Source organism: Heloderma suspectum, chromosome 15, assembly GCF_057233095.1.
Source record: "Heloderma suspectum isolate Gila_16-S chromosome 15, 16-S_ref, whole genome shotgun sequence".
Taxonomy (NCBI): domain Eukaryota; kingdom Metazoa; phylum Chordata; class Lepidosauria; order Squamata; family Helodermatidae; genus Heloderma; species Heloderma suspectum.
Window position 1 is genome coordinate 13,958,278 of NC_139472.1, and position 25,997 is coordinate 13,984,274.

Below are 25,997 nucleotides of genomic sequence, written 5' to 3' on the forward strand. Positions count from 1 at the left end.
TGAAGCTAGGGATGCTGGAGAAATTCGAGACAGATTAAAATGAGCTCGGATTTCTAAGAATCTGACCTGAGTAATCTACTGCGGAGCGCCTCCCTCAAGCCGTGCGGAGTCCGTGGACTTTCGAATGATTTTTTTTTTTACCTTCCCAAAATTTATGCATATAAACCCATAGAAAAATATGCAAGTTTCTGCTGAGGAAATGTTGAATGGAATGGGGGACAATACACTAAATGTCACGTATGGAGGTAAATTATGTAAATACTTATGTAAATATTTACATAATTATTTCTGTATTTTTCTGCATGACGAATGCAAAACACAGATGGAGCGGATTTTATACAGTCCGTACATCCCTAACATCACAAAATACTACAAGGGAGGGTGGGGTTGAGCTCAGCAAAACTCCTCTTCAAGCTGGATGAAGGCAAAGACAAACAAACCCAAAATGGAGAAGGGAAGAGAAATGATGTGGGCAGAGGTGTCTTAGTTCAGTGGCAAAGTACACATTTTGCATGCAAAAGGTTCCAGGTTCAATCTGCATTATCTCCAGTGAGGGATGTCGCAGGTGTCTGGTTGGGGCTCAACACCTGTCAAGAAAACACTGGCTCGGCCCTCCAGACACCAGTCGGTGGATCCGAGTGCTTGCCTGACTTGATGTGTGCCGAGTTGGGCAAGCACGGGGGATCCCTGATTGCTCACCAGGCTGCAAAATGGTGGGTTGGCCTGTTTCATAAAGGCAAATTTTACACAAATGGTGGACGTAAAATAACCATTTACACAAGATACATCTTATAATACTGCATAAATGGCCACTTTACAGCCACCATTTGTTTAAAATTGGCCCTTATGAAAAAGGCCAAGCCACCATTTTTACACAAAACAGCAGCTGGGCAAGGGATGGGTGGCCACGTGCCACTAGCCAGGTGCTTGCAGATGGCCTGACTCACTGCAGCTGGCGAGCAGGGGCAGCGGGTGGGCGTCTGGCGAGTGCTGTGCAACCCAGACTGTGGTACGTCCACCCATCCCTGCCTCCAGGTAAGGCTAGGAAAGACTCCTGCCTGAAACCCTAGACACCTGCTGCCAATCAGTGCAGACAACAGTGGGGTATATGGACCAAAAACTGACTCAGTGGAAGGAAGCCTCCTATGATCTATGTCAGGGGTGGACTACCTTTTTGGCCTCAAGGGCTGCATACAATGCCAGATGGTGGATCAGTTTAAACCCCCCCTCTATGTCTACTGAGATCGAGGGGGGGGGCTGGGAGTGATGGAGAAAGTTTAACGCCTTTCCCCCCATGATCCTGAGCCAGATTTCTGGTTCCTTGCTGCTATCAGCAAGGAACCTGATCTATGCATCAGGATTGCTGGAGGATGGGGAGAGTTTAAAGCCATTCCCCATCCCAGCCATCAAAGCTGGATTTGCTGTGCAACAAGGAAATACAGATCTCTCCATTGAGATTGTTGGGAGTGGGGAGCGAGAGACTTTAATCTAGGGATGTCTGTCTCTGGGAAACCCAGTTCTTTTTTGACTCAACAGAGTACTGCAGTGTGTATGAATCGATTTGTGTTTTCAAACTGAGCTGCAGGCTTTTCCAAGAACTCCAGGAATTTCTTTTTTGCAGGTTCTGCAATTTGCGCATCTTTCTGAGCAATCTGTGTGAATTACAGCCGAATTTGTGGAGATCCAGCTGGATTTGCACAAATTTGGTCACGATTTGCATAAATGCCTTGGAAATTTGTGCAGATTGCAAGACCTGCCAAAAAAAAAAAAGGTGCAAAATGCCCTCAAAAATCCACAAACTGGCCCAACTCACTGAAGACTGAGTCGAGCGCTGTAGTGGGAACCAGAATATGAGAGGGAAAAGGAGCCATTTACACACAGCAGCAGCAGGTCGCTAAATGGCTCCTTTTCCTTCTCGCATCCCGGGAGGGAAAAGAAGCCATTTCTGCATGGCACCTGTGAGTTCTGTCAGGGAGCCCACAGCTTGACTCACTAACATAAGCCAAGCCAAGGTCTCAGGGGAAATCCGTCAAACCCCAAGAGGGATGGATTTCCCTGCGCCGGACATCCCTAGTTCAGAATATTAACTGGCTCCCCTGTATTAGATAAAAAGGAGAGATAGAGCTAGGTAGGAGCAGACAATCAGGATAAGTGCAAATCTTACATGTGAGTAACAATAAGGAAACACAAGGTATATCAATTATTATACAAATGTATAAAACTTATCTTAAAATTGCACTCCAGAAGGTGCAGATAAAAGGTAGAACCACACATTAAAAGACACTTAAACACTGCAAAACATTTATAAAACTAAAAAAAAAAAACAAGGCTAAAATTGTAAAACAATAACTATGAGTAAAATAAATGTATGTCCACTCCTTGAAAGTATACAAAGGATTATACAGACAGGCAGATCATGTCTTGATCCTGCTGAAGTATCAGATTATGCTGGTAACCTGTACATTTTTGACATTCCGCCAAAAGCATTTCAACTCCCTAGACTTCCTCAGTGGCATCTCTGCTTACAACTTGGATCCAATTTCAGAGTGCGTACTTCTTGGGGTAAAATAAACAGCAATAAAAAAATGAATGTTGGCTTTACATTTTACTAGTCTGTCCCCATTATTTACCAAATTCCCACTAGCTTTGCATCAAATAAGGCTCACCATATGTTTGGAGTGGGTGCTGTGAGGTTTGTTTGTTTTTACTTCCAACCAGTATAGTCTTGGTAAGCTTTTAAAGGCAGGGTAGGAACAATCAGCATTTATACAGGTGGATTAAACCAGATTAGTTTCTGGACTTTCCCTATATACTCAAAATTTTCAAGAACCCAACTGGGAGACTCACCACTCTGCAGCCACAGGCAGACAATTTTTCTCCACTGTGTTCCCCCTTAAGAATCCATGTTGAAGAGACTTGGGCTAATATAGCATTGATTAAAAACAATTCACCTGAGGTATTATTGGCCATTAAGCCAACTCCTCAAGAGGTAAATCTGCTGGAAGAGTCTTTGTCTCTTAAGGGGTAGGTGTGTAATGTGGCTGTCAAACAGCCTAATTCCACTAAGACTTAACTACCCAGTAGTACAATATATATCGTACACCAGACTTAAGAAGAATACAGGGTTTGTGTAAAAAATGCAGTTTGTTAAACCATACACAGACTTTCCTTCCCATACGGGGTTTTTAAGAAGTGTAAAATTTGCAAGAAGTACTATAAACAATGACAAGGAAGAAACAGGAATCAGAATCCCAAGTAGATATTCCTTATATAACCGCCATTCAACCAATGTTTTCATCAACCCCTGTAGGCACCAATCTGTTGAGTTTATGAATCCAATAAACCTCCCTCTTTCTTAGCTGATTATATAGTTCTTTCCCCTGAGATCGTCTATGTTCTACACACCAAAAGCTCACATTTTTCTCCTCATGTTTGTGCTCTTGAAAGTGTTTGACCAAAAGTGCCTGAATACACCTTTTTCTAATACAGCTTTTATGTTCACCACTGCAGGTCCTGACTGCACATGTGGTCATTCCTACATACAACAGTGAACACTGAATGATATATATGACCCCTTTAGTGTTCCATGTTAAAAAAAAATCCTTAATACAATACTCCATTTTGTCACTGTGGTTGATGGATGTCTTTATTCTACTACAGTTGGAACACATGCTGCAGTTTCCACAAGGGAACTGACCTTTACTTATATGTCCATTTAGGGTTCTGATAGGACATTGTGCTTTTCCCCTCATCCTTGTATGTACCAGCATATCCTTGAGGCTCTGCTGGTGTTTATGGGCAAACAGCGGGCCATTTCTACACCGGGGAATATCTTCCAACAGATACCAAAATTTATTAATAGCTGCCTTGATTCTCCCAGCATAGGCATCAAACGTAATTGGTGCCATCATCCTGTCCATTTTGTTTCCTCGTGTTTGAGGCTTAAGCAATGCTCTTTAATCTACACTTTTAGCCTTATAAAGTGGTTGTTTTAACTCCTTATGAGGATATCCCCTATCCTGTAGTTGTGCAGGAATATTGGCCTGTACTGAGGTACTATAGTTTCTCTGTATTCTCTCATTTCAGAGTATGGGAGATTTTTTTTTAAGGTGTAGCGGGTGATAGCTATCATGTTTTAAAATTGTATTGGCATCTGTTGGTTTTCTATAGATGTCCATTTGTAGATGCCCACTGTAGTTTCTAATTTCTACATCCAGGAAGTGCACCCTGTCTCTATCATAAGAAAAGCCAAATTTAATGGTGCTCTGTTTAGAATTTATAAATTCATCAAATCCCTTAAGCATATTTTCTGTACTCTTGCAAATTGTAAAGATGTACATTTTACAAAGAACAATGGAGTCTCTGTATGGGCTGCTCTCATGTTCTATAAATGATTGTTCAAACCAATTCATGAAATTTGCCAATTCTGGGGCAAAGCGGCAGCCCGTTGCTGTTCCTGAAGTTTGCCAAAACAAAAAGAAAAACAACCCTTATTCATGAATTGGAAGAATTTTTTCTTCAATACTAGTTCTGCTAGGGAACACAGGAAACTGGCAGGGGGCTAAAGAGGTGCTCGTTTATGCAAAGTTTCCTCAATCACTTCACTGCCTCATCTTGTGGAATGTCAGTATATAGGGCTCTCACATACTGGGCCCAGTGCCCTTCAAGATTTTAATTAATTACTTGGATGAGGAGGTGCAGGGAATGCTGATAAAATTTGCAGATGACACCAAATTGGGTGGGATAGGTAATACCTTGGAAGACAGAAACAGAATTCAAAGTGATCTTGATAGACTGGAGCGCTGGGCAGAAAGCAACAGAATGAAATTTAATAGGGATAAATGCCAAGTTCTGCACCTAGGAAAAGGAAACCAAATGCACAGTTACAAGATGGGGGATACGTGGCTCAACAATACTGCCAGCGAGAAGGATCTTGGAATGGTTGTGGATCACAAGCTGAATATGAGCCAACAATGTGGTGTGGCTGCAAAACACGCAAATGCTATTTGGGGCTGCATTAATAGACATATAGCTTCCAAATCCCTGGAAGTACTAGTTCCCCTCTACTCAGCACTGGTTAGGCCTCATCTGGAGTACTGTGTCCAGTTCTGGGCACTGCACTTGAAGAACGATGCAGACAAGCTGGAGAGAGTTCAGAGGAGGGCAACAAAGATGATCAGGGGACTGGAAACAAAGCCCTATGAGGAGAGACTGAAGGAACTGGGCATGTTTAGCCTTGAGAAGAGAAGACTGAGGAGAGATATGACAGCACTCTTCAAGTACTTGAAAGGTTGTCACAGAGGGGAAGGCCAGGATTTCTTCTTGATCATCCCAGAGTGCAGGACATGGAATAATGGGCTGAAGTGACAGGAAGCCAGATTCTGGCTGAACATCAGGAAAAACTTCCTGACAAAGCAATATGACAATGGAACCAATTACCTGGGGAGGTGGTGGGCTCTTCCATACTGAAGGCATTCAAGATGAAGGTGGACAGCCATCTGTCAGGGATGCTTTGACTTAGATTCCTGCATTGAGCAGGACTTGATTGTCTTGTAGGCCCCTTCCAACCCTATGATTCTATGATCCATAGTTATTAGCCAAATTGGTGTGGGATTTAATTTTACCTCGTCTATAAAATTAAAAAAATCTCCGGTATCCCTTATATAGGAATCTATCTCAGGGATAAGAGATTTCAAAAATGAATCAGTATCTATGGCTAGGGGTTCAAACTGAGACCCACATCCAGATAGGATAGGACGACACAGGACAGGGCAAACTTACTAATGATTTTTTGGGAGAAGGTAAAATTGTGGCATTCTCTCATCCGTTTCGGAGAGAAAATCATATGTGGATTTGGAGACATATCACTCCATTAATGCTTCCTCAATGATATGCAGGATTTCTTTTTTGATAGATATCCTAGGGTCAAAGTCACATGGTTTGTACTGGGTGAAAATATTCCCTAGGTGGCGGGAGGTCTTCTTGATATAATCTTTTCTGTCCATGACAACCTGAGCACCTCCCTTATCAGCTGTCTTATACACAATATCTTCCCTTTGCCTGAGATGGGGAAGGACTACAAAGATGTAAGCCAACATTAATTTTTATTAACGTTTAGTTTACCCCAAGAAGTATACACTCTGAAATTGGATCCATGTCGCAAGCAGACACACCACTGAGGAAGACTAGAAAGTTAAAATGCGTTTGGCGAACAAGAACAGCAAAAAAATTACAGATTACCTGCATTATCTGATAATTCAGTAGGATACAGACATGATCCGCCTGTCTGTATAATCTTTGTATATTTTCAAGTAGCGAACATACATATTGCTTTTACTCATACTTACTATTTTACCATTTTAGCTGGGGGGGGGGGGTGTTAAATGTTATAAACATCCTGCAGTGTTTTAAGTGTCTTACAGTGTATAGTACAACCTGTTACCTGCACCCTCCGGAGTGCAATTTTAAGCTATGTTTTACAAATTTGTATAATAATTGATATACCTTGTGTTTCCTTATTGTTAGTCACGTGTAAGATCTGCACTTATCCTGATCTTCTGCTCCTCTTTGTTCAATCTGAGGTAGAGCTGGGTGTCTTCCACATATTGGTTACACCTCAGCCCGAATCCCCAGATAGCCTCCCAGAGCGGTTTCAATTTGATGTTGAAAAGCACGGAGTATAAAACAGAGCCCTGAAGAGCCACATGGCATGATTGCCATGGGGCAGAGCAATAACCTCCCAGTGGTGTGTCTGCTTGCAACATGGATCTACCTTCTGGAATTGGCCATCCAAGTAGGAGCAGAACAACTGAAATACAGTACCCCCACATCGCAACTCATATCCAGAAGGACACTATGATCAATGGTATAGAAAGCTACTGAGAGGTCCTAGAGAACGAACAAGATCAGTCTCCTCCTGTCCCTTTCATCCAACAGCGTGACTGTAGGACATGAAACAGGTTCAGGTTACAGGAAGGCAGATTTTGGTTGAATACCAGGGGGAAAAATCTTCCTAATGGTCAGAGCAGTCGGACAATGGAACCAACTGGGCTCTCCAACACTGGAGGTATTGAAGCAGCGACTGGACAGCCATCTGTCTGAGATGCTATCCCTATTAAATGTCATTCTGTTGTTTTCTGCCCAGCGCTCCAGTCTATCCAGATCACTTTGAAACAAAATTCAAAGTGATCTGGATAGACTGGAGCACTGGGCAGAAAACAACAGAATGACATTTAATAGGGATAAATGCCAAGTTCTGCACCTAGGAAAAAGAAACCAAATGCACAGTTACAAGATGGGGGATACGTGGCTCAACAACACTACAAGTGAGAAAGATCTTGGAATTGTTGTCGATCACAAGTTGAAGATGAGTCAACGATGTGGTGTGGCTGCAAAAAAGGCAAATGCTATTTTGGGCTGCATTAATAGAAGCATAGCTTCCAAATCCCGGGAAGTACTAGTTCCCCTCTACTCAGCACTGGTTATTTATTTATTTATTTATTTATTTAATTTATTAATTGACTGGTCACCCAGCCACTCTGGGCGATGTACAACCCACCATAAAACAATTTTAAACAATAAAATTTTACCATAATTTTTTTTTTAAATACCCTAACCCACCCCAAATGCCTGCCTGAACAACCACGTTTTTAATGCACGACGGAAGCTCATTAAAGAGGGGGCATGACGGAGTTCCCTAGGGAGGGAGTTCCACAGAGTGGGGGCCACCACAGAGAAGGCCCTCTCCCTCGTCCCCACCAGTCTAGCTGTCCTGGCTGATGGGACAGAGAGAAGACCATCCGAGGCTGATCTTGTTAAGCGGCCTGTCTGGTGTTGCTGGAGGCGCTCCTTAAGATAGGCTGGGCCGGAACCATATAGGTTAGGCTTCATCTGGAGTACTGTGTCCATTTCTGGGCACTACACTTGAAGAAGGATGCAGACAAACTGGAGAGGGTTCAGAGGAGGGCAACAAAGATGACCAGGGGAGTGGAAACAAAACCCTATAAAGAGAGACTGAAAGAACTGGGCATGTTTAGCCTTGAGAAAAGAAGACTGAGGGGAGATATGATAGCACTCTTCAAGTATTTGAAAGGTTGTCACAGAGAGGAAGGCCAGGATCTCTTCTTGATCATCCCAGAGTGCAGGACACGGAATAATGGGCTGAAGTGACAGGAAGCCAGATTCCGGCTGAACATCAGGAAAAACTTCCTGACTGTTACAGCAATATGACAATGGAACCAATTACCTGGGGAGGTGGTGGGCTCTCCCACACTGGAGGCATTCAAGACGAGGCTGGACAGCCATCTGTCAGGGATGCTCTGACTTGGATTCCTGCATTGAGCAGGGGGTTGGACTCGATGTCCTTGTAGGCCCCTTCCAACCCTACTATTCTATGATTCTATGATTCTATGCTTTAAACTGGATTCCTGCACTGAACAGGGGGTTGGACTAGATGGCCTAAGTGGCCCCTTCCAACTCAATGATTCTACAATTTTCTAGAACCACTGGTATTTTTATTTGGATACATTAAGGATACAGTCCCAACTGATGATGTGGAAATGACTATTCACTTACTGATGGCTGCCTGTATGGAAAGAAGGTATAAGTGGAAGAGAGTTAACTCTCCAATTCTTGAACAATCAGTCCCACGGGCATACTTTAGCCTGGAGTCATGCCAAGTCAACATTCTTTTCTTTGAAGTTTTGACTAGTATTTCAGCCTGGAGCCATGGAAGGCAGTGTTACTTCCTTTGCACTATACAAAAACAGGACTCTTCATAGTGGAACTGACTGAGCAACACAGCCTATGCTCACAAGCATAGGCTTCACACACCATGACGGAGAGAAGGCACACAGTACATCCTGCCTTTCTAGGCAAGGTGCCCTCTCAAACAGGCTTATAATATATTTAGATAAAACAGCATTAACAAAACAAGAGTTTTATCAAAAAATAAACCAGTAACAATAAAAACAGCAGAAACAGAAGAGCAAAATTGTCAGGATTTGTATGTTGCAATCATATGACCACTTACCTGGGAGTGAACTCAGTGAACTCCATGGGACTTACTTCTGAGGAGTATAAGATTGTGTCGTTAATATTAAGTCTTGTATAAAAAAGGAACTAGCCACCATAGCAAATGGTGAGGGATAATGGAAGTTGTAGGCCAAAATGTCTGGAGGGCCACAAGTTTCTCACCAGTTGGAAAAGAAAAAATGCAATGGGGGAACAGGGAAGAATAGAATGGTGGCTGGAACCCTGAACAGGATCACTTCTTTTAGGACATAAGATATGCTACAACATTTTGTTACAGGTCCCACTTGTGCTTACTGAATTTCTCGGACAGAGTGTGCTCTCCCCTTGCTTCTGCCTCCTCATCTTCCCCATCATAGACTTCATCAACCTGCTGGGTAAGCTCATCCCACACGACAGTCACATGGGGGAGTGGATGGATGAAGGGGTGCCTCTCATCCAGGGCCTCCAAGGCATCCTCAAGCACTATGGAAAGAGCAAACATTTCCAGTGACTTTCCAGAAATCGGTGGGAACAAAGAGGTCTTGGAGATTAGACAGACCAATCATCCAAAGTAAACTAAGAGGTTCATCACACGAGGCTGAAATCCTGCATCCTTACTGGGGCTTTCTGCTTCTGGTTTCTTTGTGGGATTACAACGGGCCCCTTTACATGGGGGACATGTGATTTGAATTGAAAATTTCCTTGTTCTATATGTTTCATTATACAGCGCCATCTAGTGGCTGCCTTATTGTACAACACCGTCATTACACACTGCCGATATCTCGCATTAACATTTGCTATCAGCTTATCTCCAATCTTTTTAAAAGTGGGACAAAGCTTAAAAAGTGCAGGAAACGCTCTGGAGGTTGATGACATCACGTAAAGGACCTACAAACTTCCGTGAATGATCAATCATCAGAATGCAATAAAAGCCTCGTGCAGAAATGCTTTAAGTATAAGACCTGAACAGAATGAGTGTCTTGAGTTATTTTAACTTTTTAAGAGCTTAAATTCCATTTTTCAGAATGATGTATATGTTCTGCTTGCAGAAGGCCTCTTTACACCTTACAATTTTAGGTGTCACTTGGGGAGGGAGTATAGCTCAGTGGTAGACCCCTGGCATCTCCACTTAGATCAAGTAGCAATCAATGAGAAGTACCCTTCTCTGCCTGAGAACTATCACTGCTGCTAGTAGGAGTAGACAATACTGGGGTAGATGGACAAAAAGTCAGAAAAATAGCAGCTTCCTACATTGACCTACCATTTTTTTTTATTAATGAACACTTAAAAATGTAAAGTGTAAATGCAACTAACACAGATTTACAACATCAAGAACTGTACTCAAGTGAGACAGGATTGATGCTGGCCCCTGTCAAGTGAACACTTTTTTAAAAATTATTTTTATTGAATATTTCCAAGTAACAATGAACAGTAACAAATCCAAACAGACCACATGTGAGTCGATTTCTTTACAGTCTTTCTGGTCACTCAGGATCTCTGTTTGGTACAAGCAAGATTATCTGAGAAGGTTATCACTCATTATCTTAATAGATTATGTTACAGAGTTCCATGTGTCGTGTGTTCTTCTCAATATTAGCGAATTCAATAAATGGATACCATATATCCATAAAAGTGTCACTTTCTAACTGGTCTCTCAGTACCTGAAGATGTTTAATGAGTTTCTCCAAGGTCCTACATTTTCTTTTTTCCATATGGTAAGAGGAAATTCATTTGCTGATTTCCAGTTAGCAGCTATGACCAACCTGGCTGCTGTCTAGAAAGAAGTCAGGAGCTCTTTGTGTCTTATTTGTGTATTAGAGTCCATATAAAGAGATAGCAGTCCCAGTTTTGCAGATAGTGTTATATCTTGTTGTGTGACCTCACTCACTGACAAAGGCAAAGGCCTGAGGGGAGGGGGCGTAGCTCATTGTGACAGAGCACCTGCTTTGCATGAAGAAAGTCCCAGGTTCGATCCCCGGCTTCTCTGGGTAGGGCAAGGAAAGAATCCTGCCTGACACCCTCGAGAGCTGCTGCCAGTCAGTGTCGACAATATTGGCCAGATGGACGAATGTTCTGACTCAATATAAGGCAGCTTCCTAGGTTTCTATGACCCCAAACCTTTGCAGTCCCACCACATAAGCAAGTAGGTGTCTCTGGTAGCTCCACACCTCCAACAACTAGGACTCTCACGTGAACACTTAATGGCAAACCTATGTTTGCTCTCCTGTAATAGGTGAAGGAGCCCTGAGATCCACTGGAGACATTTCATATGCACACAGTACGTTCCTCCAGTTGTTTTCAGTTACAGCCTGATGTTTCCACTTCCCTTTTAGCCGAAGGAGTCAGGGTACTAAGCTTTGATCAGGGGAATCTCTTCCTCCCACAACTGTTCGTTTACTTACATATCCAAATATAACAGAAAAAAATGAATCAAAATGAGGAAAAGCAGAGGTTTCGACGAGAGTAACAATAATAGTGAAGTTATTTTTTTTTAACATACATGATCTAACAGAATTCTTTTCAAAAATTAAGAAATATTGATCATTTCTAAGAAAATTAAAATCATAGCAAACAACATGCCTAATTGAAATCAAAAACATTTTAAAAATCAGAAAAGACCCTCCCCGGAATTTTTTTTTTTAAAAAAAAACTAATCAAATAATCACTGGGTTCAGAATGTCTTTTTATCTTCTCATCCATTCAGGAAAGGAAAAGGTCTTCAACCTTTTGGTCATCAGCTTCTTGAGGAAGGTGCCTACCTGGACAAATTGCCCTTTGGCAAGAGGGTCCTTTCAGCCTCACCACTCTGGATTGCCTTTTGACTAACTGATTACTTATTTGTGTAAACTCAAATACGGAAATGATCAGAGAAGCATTAGTCTGGCTTCATGTTATCCGCAGCCAAAAGTCAACTCATCCTATCGATTGCAAACTGGGTGTGTTAACTTCCAGTTGATGCTTTATTAACAGTGATGTGGTTTGGGTTTGGGGTTTTCTTGGTTTTTCCACTGCAGCCACTTTCATTTATAATGTGGAACTGCTATTTGCCTCCACACCTTAGAACGAAGGCATGAGGCCATATATGGCGTTGATAAGGGGACCACGGTTTTTTCAACTTCCAGCTTTTTGCAAAGAACAGAAAGCTTCTTTCAAACATACTTTATTCCCCCTAAGCAGTGTGGGCTGTTACTTAAGGTGGGCTCTCGCTTAAGGTGGGAGATAGGTGAGCATGCTATCTTAAAATGGGTGAGACCACTCTGTCAAATATAACTGATCTGTGTTATTGCCTCCTTTCCTTGCCTTGCCTGCCCAATGTAAAATGTTCCTCTCAACCCAGCTGGACAGCCTGGATGGGATGAAGCCAACACAACTCAAGGGGAGCTCCCTTTCTTAAGCCTTCCGAGGCTGGATAGCTGTGAAATGCAGTGTCAGGATTGGGCCCAGGCTCCCTGGTTTGTTTTCTGAATCAGAGTCAGGTTCGGAGACAGAGCTAGAAGAGGGTTCAGAGACAGAGCTCTGGTGGTCTCCACTCTGCGGAACTCCCTCCCTAGGGAACTCCGCCATGCCCCCTCTTTAATAAGCTTCCGCCACGCATTAAAAACGTGGTTGTTCAGGCAGGCGTTTGGGGTGGGTTAGGGTATGTTTAGAAATATGACGTTTTTACTGTAGAATTTTATTGTTTTAAACTGTTCTATTATACACTCTGTACATCGTCCGGAGTGGCTGGGTGACCAGCCAGATGGGTGATTAATAAATTTAATAAATTAATAATAAATAAAGGAGAAGCCCTGCCAAGACAGAGAGCGGAGAGGGAAATTCCCCAAGACTCTCCAGGAGCCAGCAAAGAACCTTTCCAAGGGGTGATGGACGGGAGGGCCAGGCTCAGACGCCGTCTTCCCCGCTCCCCGTGGGAACCCAGCTTCTGTTGGAAGGGGAGGGAGCAGCGGAATTGACCGATCCCAGAGCCTGCCGCCGAGTTAAGCGGGTGGAGCTGAGAGGAGGTGGGAGGAGTCCCACCAGATTGGCTGCCTGTCAGAAGCTGGGTCAGGAGGACCTTCCCTGAAAGAGCCTGTTCAGCACAGCGGGCCTTCTCTTCTCTTCTCTCTTCTCTCTTCTCTCTTCTCTCTTCTCTCTTCTCTCTTCTCTCTTCTCTCTTCTCTTCTCTCTTCTCTTCTCTCTTCTCTTCTCTCTTCTCTTCTCTTCTCTCTTCTCTTCTCTTCTCTTCTCTTCTCTTCTCTCTTCTCTTCTCTTCTCTTCTTTCAACCTTCTCCGCGGTTGAAAAGCAACCACTGCACTTTAGCGGAACTCTTAACTTAGCCCTATTTTGCTCATTAGGCTTAGAGGACCGCTCTCAGCTCTGTAGATGCTGCAGGTGTGAAGAGGTGCTATTAGCTGAACAAAGAGTTTGTGGCTTGCACAGCAAGTCTCTGTGCTTCGCTGCTCCGTGGGAAAGCTTGGGATCCCTGACCGGGGGTTGGCTAAGAGACCCTTCACAATGAAGATGTCTCGCGGTGCTCACCAGCATAGCCTGCGCTTCCTTCCTTCCCCACGCGAAACACCACTGAACCTGCTTGCCATGGCCAGTACACAGACAATCAGGGCCACCAGATTGTAAGCTGCATTCATTCTCCATCCTCACCAGTGTAAAGTAAGAGCACACACGCACTCCCTGTGGCTTAACTGTGGGAACTGCCCACAGATTTTCTACTCAGGCACCCCTGGGGAGGCGTAGCTGGCTTAATTCCCCGCTGCTAGATCATGGGAATGAGAGGGGAGGGTCTGCTGTCATGAAGAACACACTGGGGAGGGTGCTGCCTTAAAAAGAAGCTGCCTGCCTCCTCCCTATTGCTGCCTCCCTGCTGATCCGCTTGCTCTTGTGTTTCACCCCATAAGGCAGGGGTGGGCAAGTTACGGCCCTGAGATGTTTTAACCTGCAAACCCCATGAACCCTCACCATTGGCTGTGCTGGCAAGGGCTGACAGGAACTGTAGGACAAAACATCTGGAGGGCCATAAGCTCCCACCCCTACCAAAAAAGGAACAGCAAATATGCCCACCGCCTGCAAGGTGTAGGCTGGGGAACGACCATCCATATAGGGTTATCGTTTTGCTATGGTCTATGTTCTTCTCTACATTAAGCAACATTCCTCCATCCTTACCTTTTTCTTCCGGAGTCTTTCCGGATTAAGGGTGGGCTCCTTTAGACAGCGAACACAGGATTTGGAATTGAAAGCTTCCCTTCTCAGCAATGCTCTATATGTTCAATGAAACAGCGCCCTCGAGTGGCTGAATTACAGTGCTACGCTAGCTTTACACACTGCCGATATCACGGCATTTCCTTTTATTATAGCTTATCTCCAATCTTTCTGAAAGTGGGATGAAGGGGGGAAAGCACGGGAGACGTCCTGGAGGTTGATGACGTCGTGTAAAGGACCCGCAAACTTCTGTGAGTGACCAATCACGAGCCTGCAATAAATCGCTCGGGTAGAGAAGCTCTATGGCAGCATTCCCCAACTTGGTGCCCCCCAGATATTTTTGATTAAAACTATTGGGCATGCTGCCTGAGGCTGATGGGAACTTTTGTGCAAAACATTTGGAGGCCACCAGGTTAGGGAAAGCTGTTTATAGCCACAATAAACTATGCACTGTGCCTAGTGTTCAGAACCCTCATGAGACAAGACAGACCCATTTAGCTATTCTAATTTGCTGGCTTTTAATTTCTTTCTTTTATTGTTTGCTTGCTGTAGGGAGTTTTTTGGTTTTGTTTTGGGATGGGGTTGCTTTTGTTGTCTGCCCCAAGCCTTCAGGATGGGGTGGGCTATCCATCTAAATAAACAACATGCACCCCATTTCTTTACAACATATGGAACAGGGGGAAAGGTCGAGAAAGGCATAGCAGGTCAGCACTTACAAATGCAGCTTCTTCGGTCTTCATCTAATTTGTAGCCAATCTGACAACTGCAGTGAAAGGATCCCACGAGGTTCTGGCACAGGTGTTCACATCCCCCATTATTTGAAGAGCACTCGTCCACATCTTTAAAATGAAAAAGGGGGGGACTGAGCATTTTCATTACAAAATGTGAGCGAGGGTAATGCATCTTGCCTCGTTCTGAATGTGCAAACACTTTTTTCATCACCCCCTTCAAAAAAACCTACTGAAAACGGGACGTTTTCACAGAGGAATGAGGGAGAGGCACCTTTTGCCTCAGGCAGAGCAATCAGTGTGTATGCCATGGTTGCCTGGAGACTGCGTTGGGGTGGATGAGCATAAACAAGCTGGTAGTCCAGACAAGACAGAGGTATTGTGGGTTGGGAAACCAACTACTCTGGATGGAGGTTTACAACTGGTCTTAGGGCTCCTCCACACAGAAGCTTTTTCTCCAGCAATTTTACCAGGGCTTTTGCTTCCAGATTCTTTGTGGGATTAAGATTGGCCCTTTACATGCGCTTCCCTTCCCCCCGCCCCGCCTTTATTGGCAAGTTCTCTATGTTACATTATACAGCCACTAGATGGTGCTGCGGTATAGCTCCTGTTATTGCACAGCTTCCTCTTTTCATGGAGAAATTCAACGCACTGTATTTTAAGAGCTTGTTATCCCCAATAATGACACAGGAGATGCCCTGGAGGCTGACGACATCATGTAAAGGACCCACAAACTTCTGTGGGTAACCAATCTCAATCGCAGGATTAAAGCCTCATGGAGAGAGCCTCTTAGATGGGATTGCACTCCCCCTAAAAGACCAAGTGCATAGTTTGGGAGCCCTCCTCAACTCTGCACTAACTGGGGAAGCTTAGGCTGGTATGCCAACTACAGCCCTATCTGGAGAGGACGGACCTTGCCTCAGTTATCCACACACTAGTGACATCCAGGCTGGACTTCTATAATGCGCTATATGTGTCAATTTGACCATATAATGCCTATATTGTGCATGCTGCACTGGTTATCAGTGTGTTTCCGAGCCCAATTTAAAGTGCTGGTTTTGACCTTTAAAGCCTTAAATGGTTTAGGACGAAATTACTTGAAGGACCGCCTTCACCGATACCAGCCTGCCCAGATTTTAAGATCAGCAAGAGGGGCCTGCCTCATTTACTCACCTGTGAGAGCAGTTAGGTGGGCAACCACATGAGAGAGGACCTTTTCTGCAGTGGCCCCACACCTCTGGAATAAATTGACATCAGAGGACCACCAGTCCCCATCATTGCATGCTTTTAAGAAGGCCCTGAAAGTATACTATTTTACTCTGGCCTTCCCCTGATATGTTCGCTGCTGCTGCTGTTTTTATCGTTTTTAATACCGCATTGGTTTTATGGTTTTATTGTTGTATACCATCTTGGGAAGGCTCCTGCCCTGAAAGGGGGCCAAGAAATATTTTAAGTAAAATAAATAAATAAGCGAGCAATCCTATGGCTGCTAGACAGCAGCTAGATGGCCATAGGATATGGTGTTTTCCAGGAACCGACCACAGAGCCCGTGCTCCGAGTTTGGTTCCCGGAAAACCAACCTCCCCCCATTTCTGCAAGAGGAGAGCGGAGGGGCTAGGAAGGGGCGTGGCTGGGGGTGTTCCGAGGCAAAGAGATTATAGCTACCTGTACGACACATCCAACGTGTAGGCCTTCTTCCCCGCTCCATCCTCCCATGACTACACAGCCGTAATCGGCCATCTAGCAGAAAAAGCAGGGCAGGAGAAGCGTGGAGGGAACAATCCCCTCCGTGCTTCTCCTGCCCTGCTTTGGATGGGCGGTCACCTCCGAGTTCAGAGGCAGCTGCCTATCTCGATAGGACTGCACCCTAAATAAATAAATAAATAAATAAATGGTGAATCTGTCATACCACTGACAGCTCTCGTCGTTGTTTTTAAAACCTCTGACAAAGTTCTGAGAACCGCTAGAGGTCCCCAACCTTTTTGGACCCGTGGGCGCATTTGGGAATTTGAGAAACTGCTATGGGCACCCACACAAAATGCCTAATCAGTGGATCATCGCTTTGGCATCCACCTTTCCCATCTATGGATCTTAGGCGGTGTCTTATTCAGCAAAAAAGTTTGTTTCATGTCTACCGGACACCACAGCATCTCTTTATTGAGGGATTCTCTAATTCAGCTAATTTGGGGCAGTGTAATCCAGCAAATGCTTCTTTTAAACATATGTTTTGACAAGGTCCAGTAGTTGCTTCTTTTTGTGAATAGTTTATTACACAGATACATTCTGTACTGGAACAGTCTTTAATATTCACTGATGTACACACTCTTTTAAATTATTTACCTGCTTCATGGAAATTAACAAACGGTCAGCGTAAACAGATTCTCTTCACCCTTTTGACAGCTAAAAGACTGGTTTTGCAACATTAAAAGGATAAACACTCACCTCCTATAATGCAATGGATTGAGGACCTTACAAGGCTTTCAATATTCGAAAGGGTGGCATGTAGACGTCACCTTCAAATGGATACTTATTTGGATATTAGGTCTACTTTTGTTGAAGCCTATGCATCATTGCTAGAAAGGTGTATGCATTTCATACAAATCCATGTATGTATATTAAAAAATGGAATAAAATAAATCGGGTGCCCTCAGGTGGTGCATTGGGGATCCTTGCGCTGGAGCACTCCACCTAACAGTAATAGGGGGATCTTTGCGCTGGAGCACTCCACCTAACAGTCAGAGGGGGATCCTTGCGCTAGAGCACTCCACCTAACAGTCAGAGGGGGATCCTTGCGCTGGAGCACTCCACCTAACAGTCAGAGGGGGATCCTTGCGCTGGAGCACTCCACCTAACAGTCAGAGGGGGATCCTTGCGCTGGAGCACTCCACCTAACAGTAAGAGGGGGATCCTTGCGCTGGAGCACTCCACCTAACAGTCAGAGGGGGATCCTTGCGCTGGAGCACTCCACCTAACAGTCAGAGGGGGATCCTTGCGCTGGAGCACTCCACCTAACTGTCAGAGGGGGATCCTTGCGCTGGAGCACTCCACCTAACAGTCAGAGGGGGATCCTTGCGCTAGAGCACTCCACCTAACAGTCAGAGGGGGATCCTTGCCCTGGAGCACTCCACCTAACAGTCAGAGGGGGATCCTTGCGCTAGAGCACTCCACCTAACAGTCAGAGGGGGATCCTTGCGCTGGAGCACTCCACCTAACAGTCAGAGGGGGATCCTTGTGCTAGAGCACTCCACCTAACAGTCAGAGGGGGATCCTTGCGCTAGAGCACTCCACCTAACAGTCAGAGGGGGATCCTTGCGCTAGAGCACTCCACCTAACAGTCAGAGGGGGATCCTTGCGCTAGAGCACTCCACCTAACAGTCAGAGGGGGATCCTTGTGCTAGAGCACTCCACCTAACAGTCAGAGGGGGATCCTTGCGCTAGAGCACTCCACCTAACAGTCAGAGGGGGATCCTTGCGCTAGAGCACTCCACCTAACAGTAAGAGGGGGATCCTTGCGCTAGAGCACTCCACCTAACAGTCAGAGGGGGATCCTTGCGCTGGAGCACTCCACCTAACAGTCAGAGGGGGATCCTTGCGCTGGAGCACTCCACCTAACAGTCAGAGGGGGATCCTTGCGCTGGAGCACTCCACCTAACAGTCAGAGGGGGATCCTTGCGCTGGAGCACTCCACCTAACAGTCAGAGGGGGATCCTTGCGCTGGAGCACTCCACCTAACAGTCAGAGGGGGATCCTTGCGCTAGAGCACTCCACCTAACAGTCAGAGGGGGATCCTTGCGCTAGAGCACCCCACCTAACAGTCAGAGGGGGATCCTTGCACTAGAGCACTCCACCTAACAGCCAGAGGGGGATCCTTGCGCTGGAGCACTCCACCTAACAGTCAGAGGGGGATCCTTGCGCTGGAGCACTCCACCTAACAGTCAGAGGGGGATCCTTGCGCTGGAGCACTCCACCTAACAGTCAGAGGGGGATCCTTGCGCTGGAGCACTCCACCTAACAGTCAGAGGGGGATCCTTGCGCTGGAGCACTCCACCTAACAGTCAGAGGGGGATCCTTGCGCTAGAGCACTCCACCTAACAGCCAGAGGGGGATCCTTGCGCTAGAGCACTCCACCTAACAGTAAGAGGGGGATCCTTGCGCTAGAGCACTCCACCTAACAGTAAGAGGGGGAGCCAGGACAACAGACTGCAGCCTTGTACCAATCCATGTGTAGCAATTGATACCCTTCTGCTTTCACAGATAGTGGTTCACAAGTCAACCTGTTCCAGCCCGTTTCATTTTCTCACACCAACTCTCAGACACATCCGCAACAAGAAGCACATGGACGCCGAGCAGTTTCATCAGTCCTTCAGCTCACAGCTCTGCCAACTGCTAAAGCGAACACTCGCGGGCAATGCCAGTCCGGCAGAGTCCCCCCGAGGTTCCGGTGTCTGCAGAAGGGCCCAGCTGGGGACCTCTACCTACCAGTACAATTGCAGCCATCAGTGCCAAGTCTGTAGCCAGCGTAGCAAACACACTCATAGCCCCCTGGGTAATTGTGGCAGTCCTGCTGGCAGCAATGAAAACCTGCGCTGCACTCCTCTGTATCTGGAGAGACAAAGAAAGGAAGGTGTTGGGGGGGGTAGAGAGAAAAGGTGTCAGGTGGCATCCTCAGGCCAGCTGCCTCTGGAGGAACCTGAAAACAGGTGAATAGGAGCAGATGTACAGGGCCCTTCCCCTGCACCCATTTGAATTGTTCCTCTTGGAGAGTTACGGCCAGTTGGAGTATATAATTCAGGACTAGATGGACCTGAGGACCCACATATGGTCCAAGTGTGCAAAGGGCCGGTGGGAAATCATAAGCAGCAGTCAATTGTAATACGTACATTGTATGTTTAAGCTTTGTGCTATCTGGATGGCTTTAAAGGGGGGTTAGACAAATTCCTGGAGGAGAAGGCTATGGATGGCTACTAGTCCTGATGGCTCTGTGCTACCTCCAGCATCAGAGGCTATGAGCCTATGTGCACCAGTTGCTGGGGAACATGGGTGGGAGGGTGCTGTTGCACTCGTGTCCTGCTTGTGGGTGTCAGGAGCGCCCTGGTGGCCTCTTTCAGTACACTCCAATAGCCAACTCAAGACACAGACGAAAGGATTCTTTTCAAGGCTTTAATCCTTTTACAACTTCATGACTCTTTCAGATGCTAATCACCAGCGACTAGGCAAGGAAATGCAGAGTGGCCTATGCTTCGAGTAGGCAGTTGATCCCCATTTGAAAGAGAGTCACTTGAAGACCCTGAACTTATGGGCTAGGGAGAGATCCTCCCTCTTTCCCTTGGGTCCATGGGAGGCGGCCGTTGCTTGCGCGCCGAACGGGAGCTACACCTCCTTTCCGCACCCTCCATCGCTCGTCGCTCCCTGCGTCTGCGTCGAGCATCTAACAAGCCTCATTCCCGCACTTTCTCACTGCTAGGATCACTATCTATCTTAGGAATGCTGGCGGGAGGAATCTCTGCCAGCTGCTGTGGCTGTGAGGGATGAGCTGGCTCCTCTCCCACGGATTGCTGATCCTCCTCAGAATCAGAACTGCTTTGGGGTTCTATCGGCTCAGTTTCCACCCTGACAGTGGGTTCCTGGTAAACAGCTGGTCAGCCACTGTGTGTACAGAATGTTGGACTAGATGGACCCTTGGTCTGATCCAGCAAGGCTCTTCTTAGGTTCTCATTCCATTTCAAAATGTCTAAGTGAAACTAAATATAGGGGGGATCTCATTTGCAACACAGCTGGCATAGATCATCAGTTCATATGACACTAGAATGGAAGGTATCAGGCAGAGGACTACAATTTTTGGCTGGCCTAAGTAGCCAAGCCAAAAAATTGTAGTGGCCAGGGCTCTGCACCCTTGCTGGTTTGGCTGCTGTGTGGTGTTCCCAACAGCTTTCTTCCCAATCTTGGAACATCCTCACCAGAGGGCAGTGGCGCACTCAGTATCATGAGTGTGGCGACTGAAAATGCAGAAGTTCGGAGACTTGCCATTAGTAATCACTACAATGAATTGGATCCAGTCATACTTAAGAATATAAAAACCTAAGAAGAGCCCTGCTGGCTCAGGCCAAGGGTCCATCTAGTCCACCATCTAGTCCCTATCCGTCTAGTCCAGCATTCCATTAAGAACATAAGAAGAGCCCTGCTGGATCAGGCCAAGGGTCCATCTAGTCCAGCATTCTGTACACATGGTGTCCAACCAGCTGTCGACCAGGAACCCACAAGCAGAGCATGAGCACAACAGCTCCCTCCCACCCATGTCCCCAGCAACTGGTGTACATAGTCTCACTGCCTCTCATACTGGAGGTAGCACATAGCCATCAGGACTAGTAGCCATTGACTAGTAACCATTAGAATAGACCCGTTGATATCAATGGGTGTATGCCAAGTGTCACTAAGTCTGGATCCAAGCCAACGTGCCCAAGATGGATTCTTTCTTCACATAACAAGTTTATTTATTTGTTTCATTTCTATACTGCCCAATAGCCAAAGCTCTCTGGGCAGTTCGCAACAATTAAGCCCCAAAAGCGCAGGATAAAACTGACTAAAATATGAAAGCCTTAAAACCACAAGACAGCAATGCAACCAGAACAAGTTAGCAGCTGTTATCCAGTTACCAATGCAAGTTTTCTTGTCTTTGTCCAGATGGTATCCCAAGTTACAGCTGCAGATGGCACCAGAGCTGGTGTGGTGGCAACGGTGGGAACAGCCACCATTGCTGACCTCGCAACTGTTCACGATTTCCATTTCTATCCCTGCAAAGGCAAAAACAAACCAACATGGAGTGGTTGTCTCTAATGGTGCAGCCCTACGTAGACTTGGAGGCAGCCACCGATCTAATGCAGGGCAGGAGATGCACGGAGGGGATCGTTCCCTTTGTGCTTCTCCTGCCCTGCATTTGCCACTAGACAGCTGATTTTAGCCACAGGAGGGCAGAGCCGGGGAGGAGGCTGCTGGACGATACGTTGGATGTGTCATACCAGCATTTCCACCCTCCCCACCCCAGAACACCCCCCAGAATGCCCCGTTTTGGCCGCTCTGTGTTCCTCTTGTGAACACAGAGCGCGTGGAAGAGAGGGAAGGTCGGTTCTCCGGGAACCGATCTCAGAGCACAGGCTCCAAGGCCAGTTCCCAGAAAACCAGATATCCTATGGCCGTATAGCCACTGACTAGCGGCCAAAGGATTGCTCCCTTCGCCATCTATTGTCCACAGCCAAGCTGAAGCAAATTTTGCATTAATTCAACATTTTAGAAGCAAGATCTTACAGACATTTAACATTCCATTAAAAAAAAATCTGAAATGTGAAGTTTGAAGTTCACAGTTTTGCATCGTAACTTGATATTTTATTTTTTTCTGGTTATGTATGGACGTATGTATTTAATTTATTAATACGCCTGTCCTGCCTTTCCTAAAAAAAAAAAAACAGTCCAAAGAGGCTCACAACATATCATATAAAACAATGCAATTCAACTGAACAGTACAAATGGTTAGTTACGATCTGGAGAGTAGTAGAAACTAGGGCTGCAATCCTATAGACATTTACCTGGAAGTATGTTCCACTGATCTCTGTAGGACTTACATCTGAGCAGACATGCACGGGGTTGCAACTTACAGAATATGCACGTCTGAGAGATGGAAGGCCAAAAATAGAGAAATTTAACAGCCACTGGCTCACTTTTAATTATTTCAAGAAATCTAGGTGTAATTTAGAAAGTGATAAATATAAAAACCTCTTATCATAAACGCCTGTGTAACTGCCGGGATGACCTTCTCCCACTTCTACAACTCGAGGTGGGAAGAAGACAGAGGTTCATCATGCTCACCAGAATTTGCAGCGGCACATAGGGTAACTGTGTGCAGAGGTTTGGAGATTTGCCGATAGTAATCACTATAATGAGTCGGATTCAGTCATATTTAGAGCAGACACTTGGATGCGTGTGCGTGTGTATAGTTCATTTATTTAGGGAGCGATCCCATGTGTTATGCACTCAGATGGAAGCCCCCTGATCTTGGGAGGATGGGAGAACATAAGAACGTTAGAAGAGCCCTGCTGGATCAGACCAAGGGTTCATCTAGTCCAGCATTCTGTTCACACAGTGGCCAACCAGCTGTCGACCGGGAACCCACAAGCAGGATATGAGTGCAACTGCACCCTCCTGCCCATGTTCCCCAGCAACTGGTGTACACAGGCATACCACCTCTGATGCTGGAGGTGGCACAGAGCCCTCTAGACAAGGAGCAACAAAGGTGATGTTTGCCTTTCCGTCCTGCTTTATTTCCTCCCACCACCACCACCACTCTAGCTGGGCCTCTGAGCCCGTCTGACTCTGGCAGAGGTGTGCTGGCAGGGGCAGGACAGGCCGTAGATTTTCTCATATCCTGGCCTCTCCTCTCTCCTCCACTCTCCAGCCCCTGCAATGCCCCTTTCAGACCCCTCCAAGGTCCTCTGAGGTCACTTTTACAACCTCGTAATGCAGGTTCTTTCCATGGCGGCTGCGAGGGGACGGAGGAAGGAGCAGGGGAGGGTTTGGATTCCAGAGTCCTCCTTTCAAGGTCACAGCAGTGTCTACAGCCTCAGATGAGGGACTCTGAAAAACCCTATGGTCTCTGGGACGCTCTCCAAGGACGATATTTATTTATTTTAATGTATTTAAAACATTCGTATCCTACCATATATCATGAAGATCTCAGGGTGGTGTACTGATACAATCAATTTAAACAGTATATAACAATAAATAAATAGCTAAAAACATATTAAATCATTAGGCTAGCTAATACCTAAGCTAAGATAGGACTGCTGTCTCATTTATCTCATTTATATCCTGTCTTTTCCACCAAAAATGTTGCTCCAGGTGGGTGGGGCTGATGGGGCTTGAAGTCCAAAACATCTGGAGGGCACCAGGTTGGGGAAAGCTGGTATATATACACATCTGGAGGGCAGCCAGCATATATATGAGAGAGGGGGAGGAAAGGAGAGAGAGGTATGCAGAGACCAGCCTATCCCCAACCTGGCTCCTTCCAGATGTTCTGGACTTCAACTCCCATCAGTCCCAGCCAGCACAGCTAATTATTAGGAATGCTGGGGAGTTGTAGTCCAAAACATGTGGAGGGCACCAGGATGGGGATAGGCTGGTATATATACACATACATGGACAATATGTCATTTGACATTGGTATTACGACTAAAACACGATATTGTATCAGTGCTACCTAAAGAACAAATTGCAATATTGTTGTCAATAACTGCATATGCATATTTGCATTTTAAACTTTTACAAATTGTGAACAAATTTACAAATAGTAATAGTAAATAGTAATAGTAGAGTAAGTAGTAATCGTAATAAACAGTAATAATAATAGTTTACAAGTAGTTTACAAATTGTAAACTTGTAAACGTGTAAAACTGTAAAGAACAAATTGTAATATTGTTGTCAACAACTGTATATGCATATTTATATTTTAAAAGTTTACAAATTGTAAACAAGTTTACAAATAGTAAATAGTAACAGTAAATAGTAATAGCATAGTAAATAGTAATTATAATCGTTTAGAAATAGTTCACAAATTGTAAACTTGTAAAAAAACAAATTGTAATATTGTTGTCAATAACTGTATATGCATATTTGTATTTTAAAAGTTTACACTGCCCGCTCCCCCAGCTCAATAATACTTCAGATTATTTTATTATTGTTAGCTGGCTTACATGTCATTTTTGGTGGAAAGCCAAGATGTAAATCAGATAGGTAGATGATGGATTATATAGATTGGATGGATGGATGGATGGATGGATTCAAGTTAAAACAGCATAAAATCCAGGAAGGTATCTATTTGTTCAAAGCAAATTTGATCAATCAGCAGATAAAACAGCATAACAGCCCCAAGATGATGGTCCAGATTAAAATCAGGCTGGATACGTAGGGTAGGCGCAACCCTGCATTGCTTCCAGCGCCTCCTGAAAACAGTGCTGTTCCAGGAAGCATTCCTTAAATGAGCAGCCACGGCTTTTATTGGCATTCTGTTTTTAATAATTTTAATATGGTGTTTAATCATTCATATATATGAATGATTATATATACATATTTCCTATTGTACCTCTTAGCTTCACTGCTCTGGAATCTATTTTAGATGGGGAGTGGTATACAAACGTTCTAAACAACTAAAATAAATAAATATTCTATCCCCTCCCTTTCCCTGCCACTGAAACAGTTGCCGAAATGTAGCACCGGCCATGAAAAGAACAAGTCTACTTTTTGCAAGATGAATGGCTTACTTCAGCATCATTTCTTGTATTTTCGCCAGAGAGAAGCATGTTGAGATGGATACTCACGGTAACATTGCTTGCCATCTGATCCCATCTCATACCCTGGGTTACAAGTGCATTTAAAGGAGCCGCGGGTGTTAAGGCACAGATGCACACACATGGCCATCCCGGTCACGCATTCATTTATATCTGGAGGAGGGGAGCAAATGAATGTGGAGTCAAGTCACTGCATGTATGTATCTCATAATGCTTGCAGCCCATGCTTCCTCCGAGGAGTTGCCCCCATCTTAGCTGAGCGGTAGGTGCTGTTGACCTTGGCATGGCCAACTGCAAAACTGCCGCCATTTCTCACGCAAAGGCTGGGTTGCCCAGCTCACATTTCCCCTGCAATGTCAGCCCTGTTCAGGCATTATGGGTGTATGTTTATCATAGAACCATGGAATCATAGAAGAGTAGGGTTGGAAGGGGCCTACAAGGCCATCGAGCCCAACCCCCTGCTCAATGCAGGAATCCAAGTCAAAGCATCCCTGACAGCCGTGACAGGTAGCTGTCCAGCTTCATCCTGAATGCCTCCAGTGTGGGAGAGCCCGCCATCCCTGGGTAGTTGGTTCCATTGTCGCCTTGCTCTAACAGTCAGGACATTTTTCCTGATGTTCAGCTGGAAACTGGCTTCCTGTCACTTGAGCCCATTATTCTGTGTCCTGCACTCTGGGATGATCAAGAAGAGATCCTGGCCTTCCTCTCTGTGACAACCTTTCAAGTACC

The 25,997-nt window shown here is 45.3% G+C and overlaps 1 protein-coding gene across 1 annotated transcript in view; it reads right to left on the minus strand.

The window, feature by feature from the left end:
• MEGF6 (multiple EGF like domains 6) overlaps positions 1–25,997 on the minus strand; it is an 80,769-nt gene that overhangs the window by 20,202 nt on the left and 34,570 nt on the right. Inside the window, exons 5-9 of the mRNA XM_084821673.1 lie at positions 25,299–25,421; positions 21,588–21,725; positions 19,414–19,536; positions 14,923–15,045; positions 9,328–9,495 (exon numbers count right to left, since the gene is read on the minus strand). Of these exons, the coding sequence (XP_084677799.1) occupies positions 9,328–9,495; positions 14,923–15,045; positions 19,414–19,536; positions 21,588–21,725; positions 25,299–25,421 (675 nt within the window). The remainder of the gene's footprint in view (positions 1–9,327; positions 9,496–14,922; positions 15,046–19,413; positions 19,537–21,587; positions 21,726–25,298; positions 25,422–25,997) is intronic.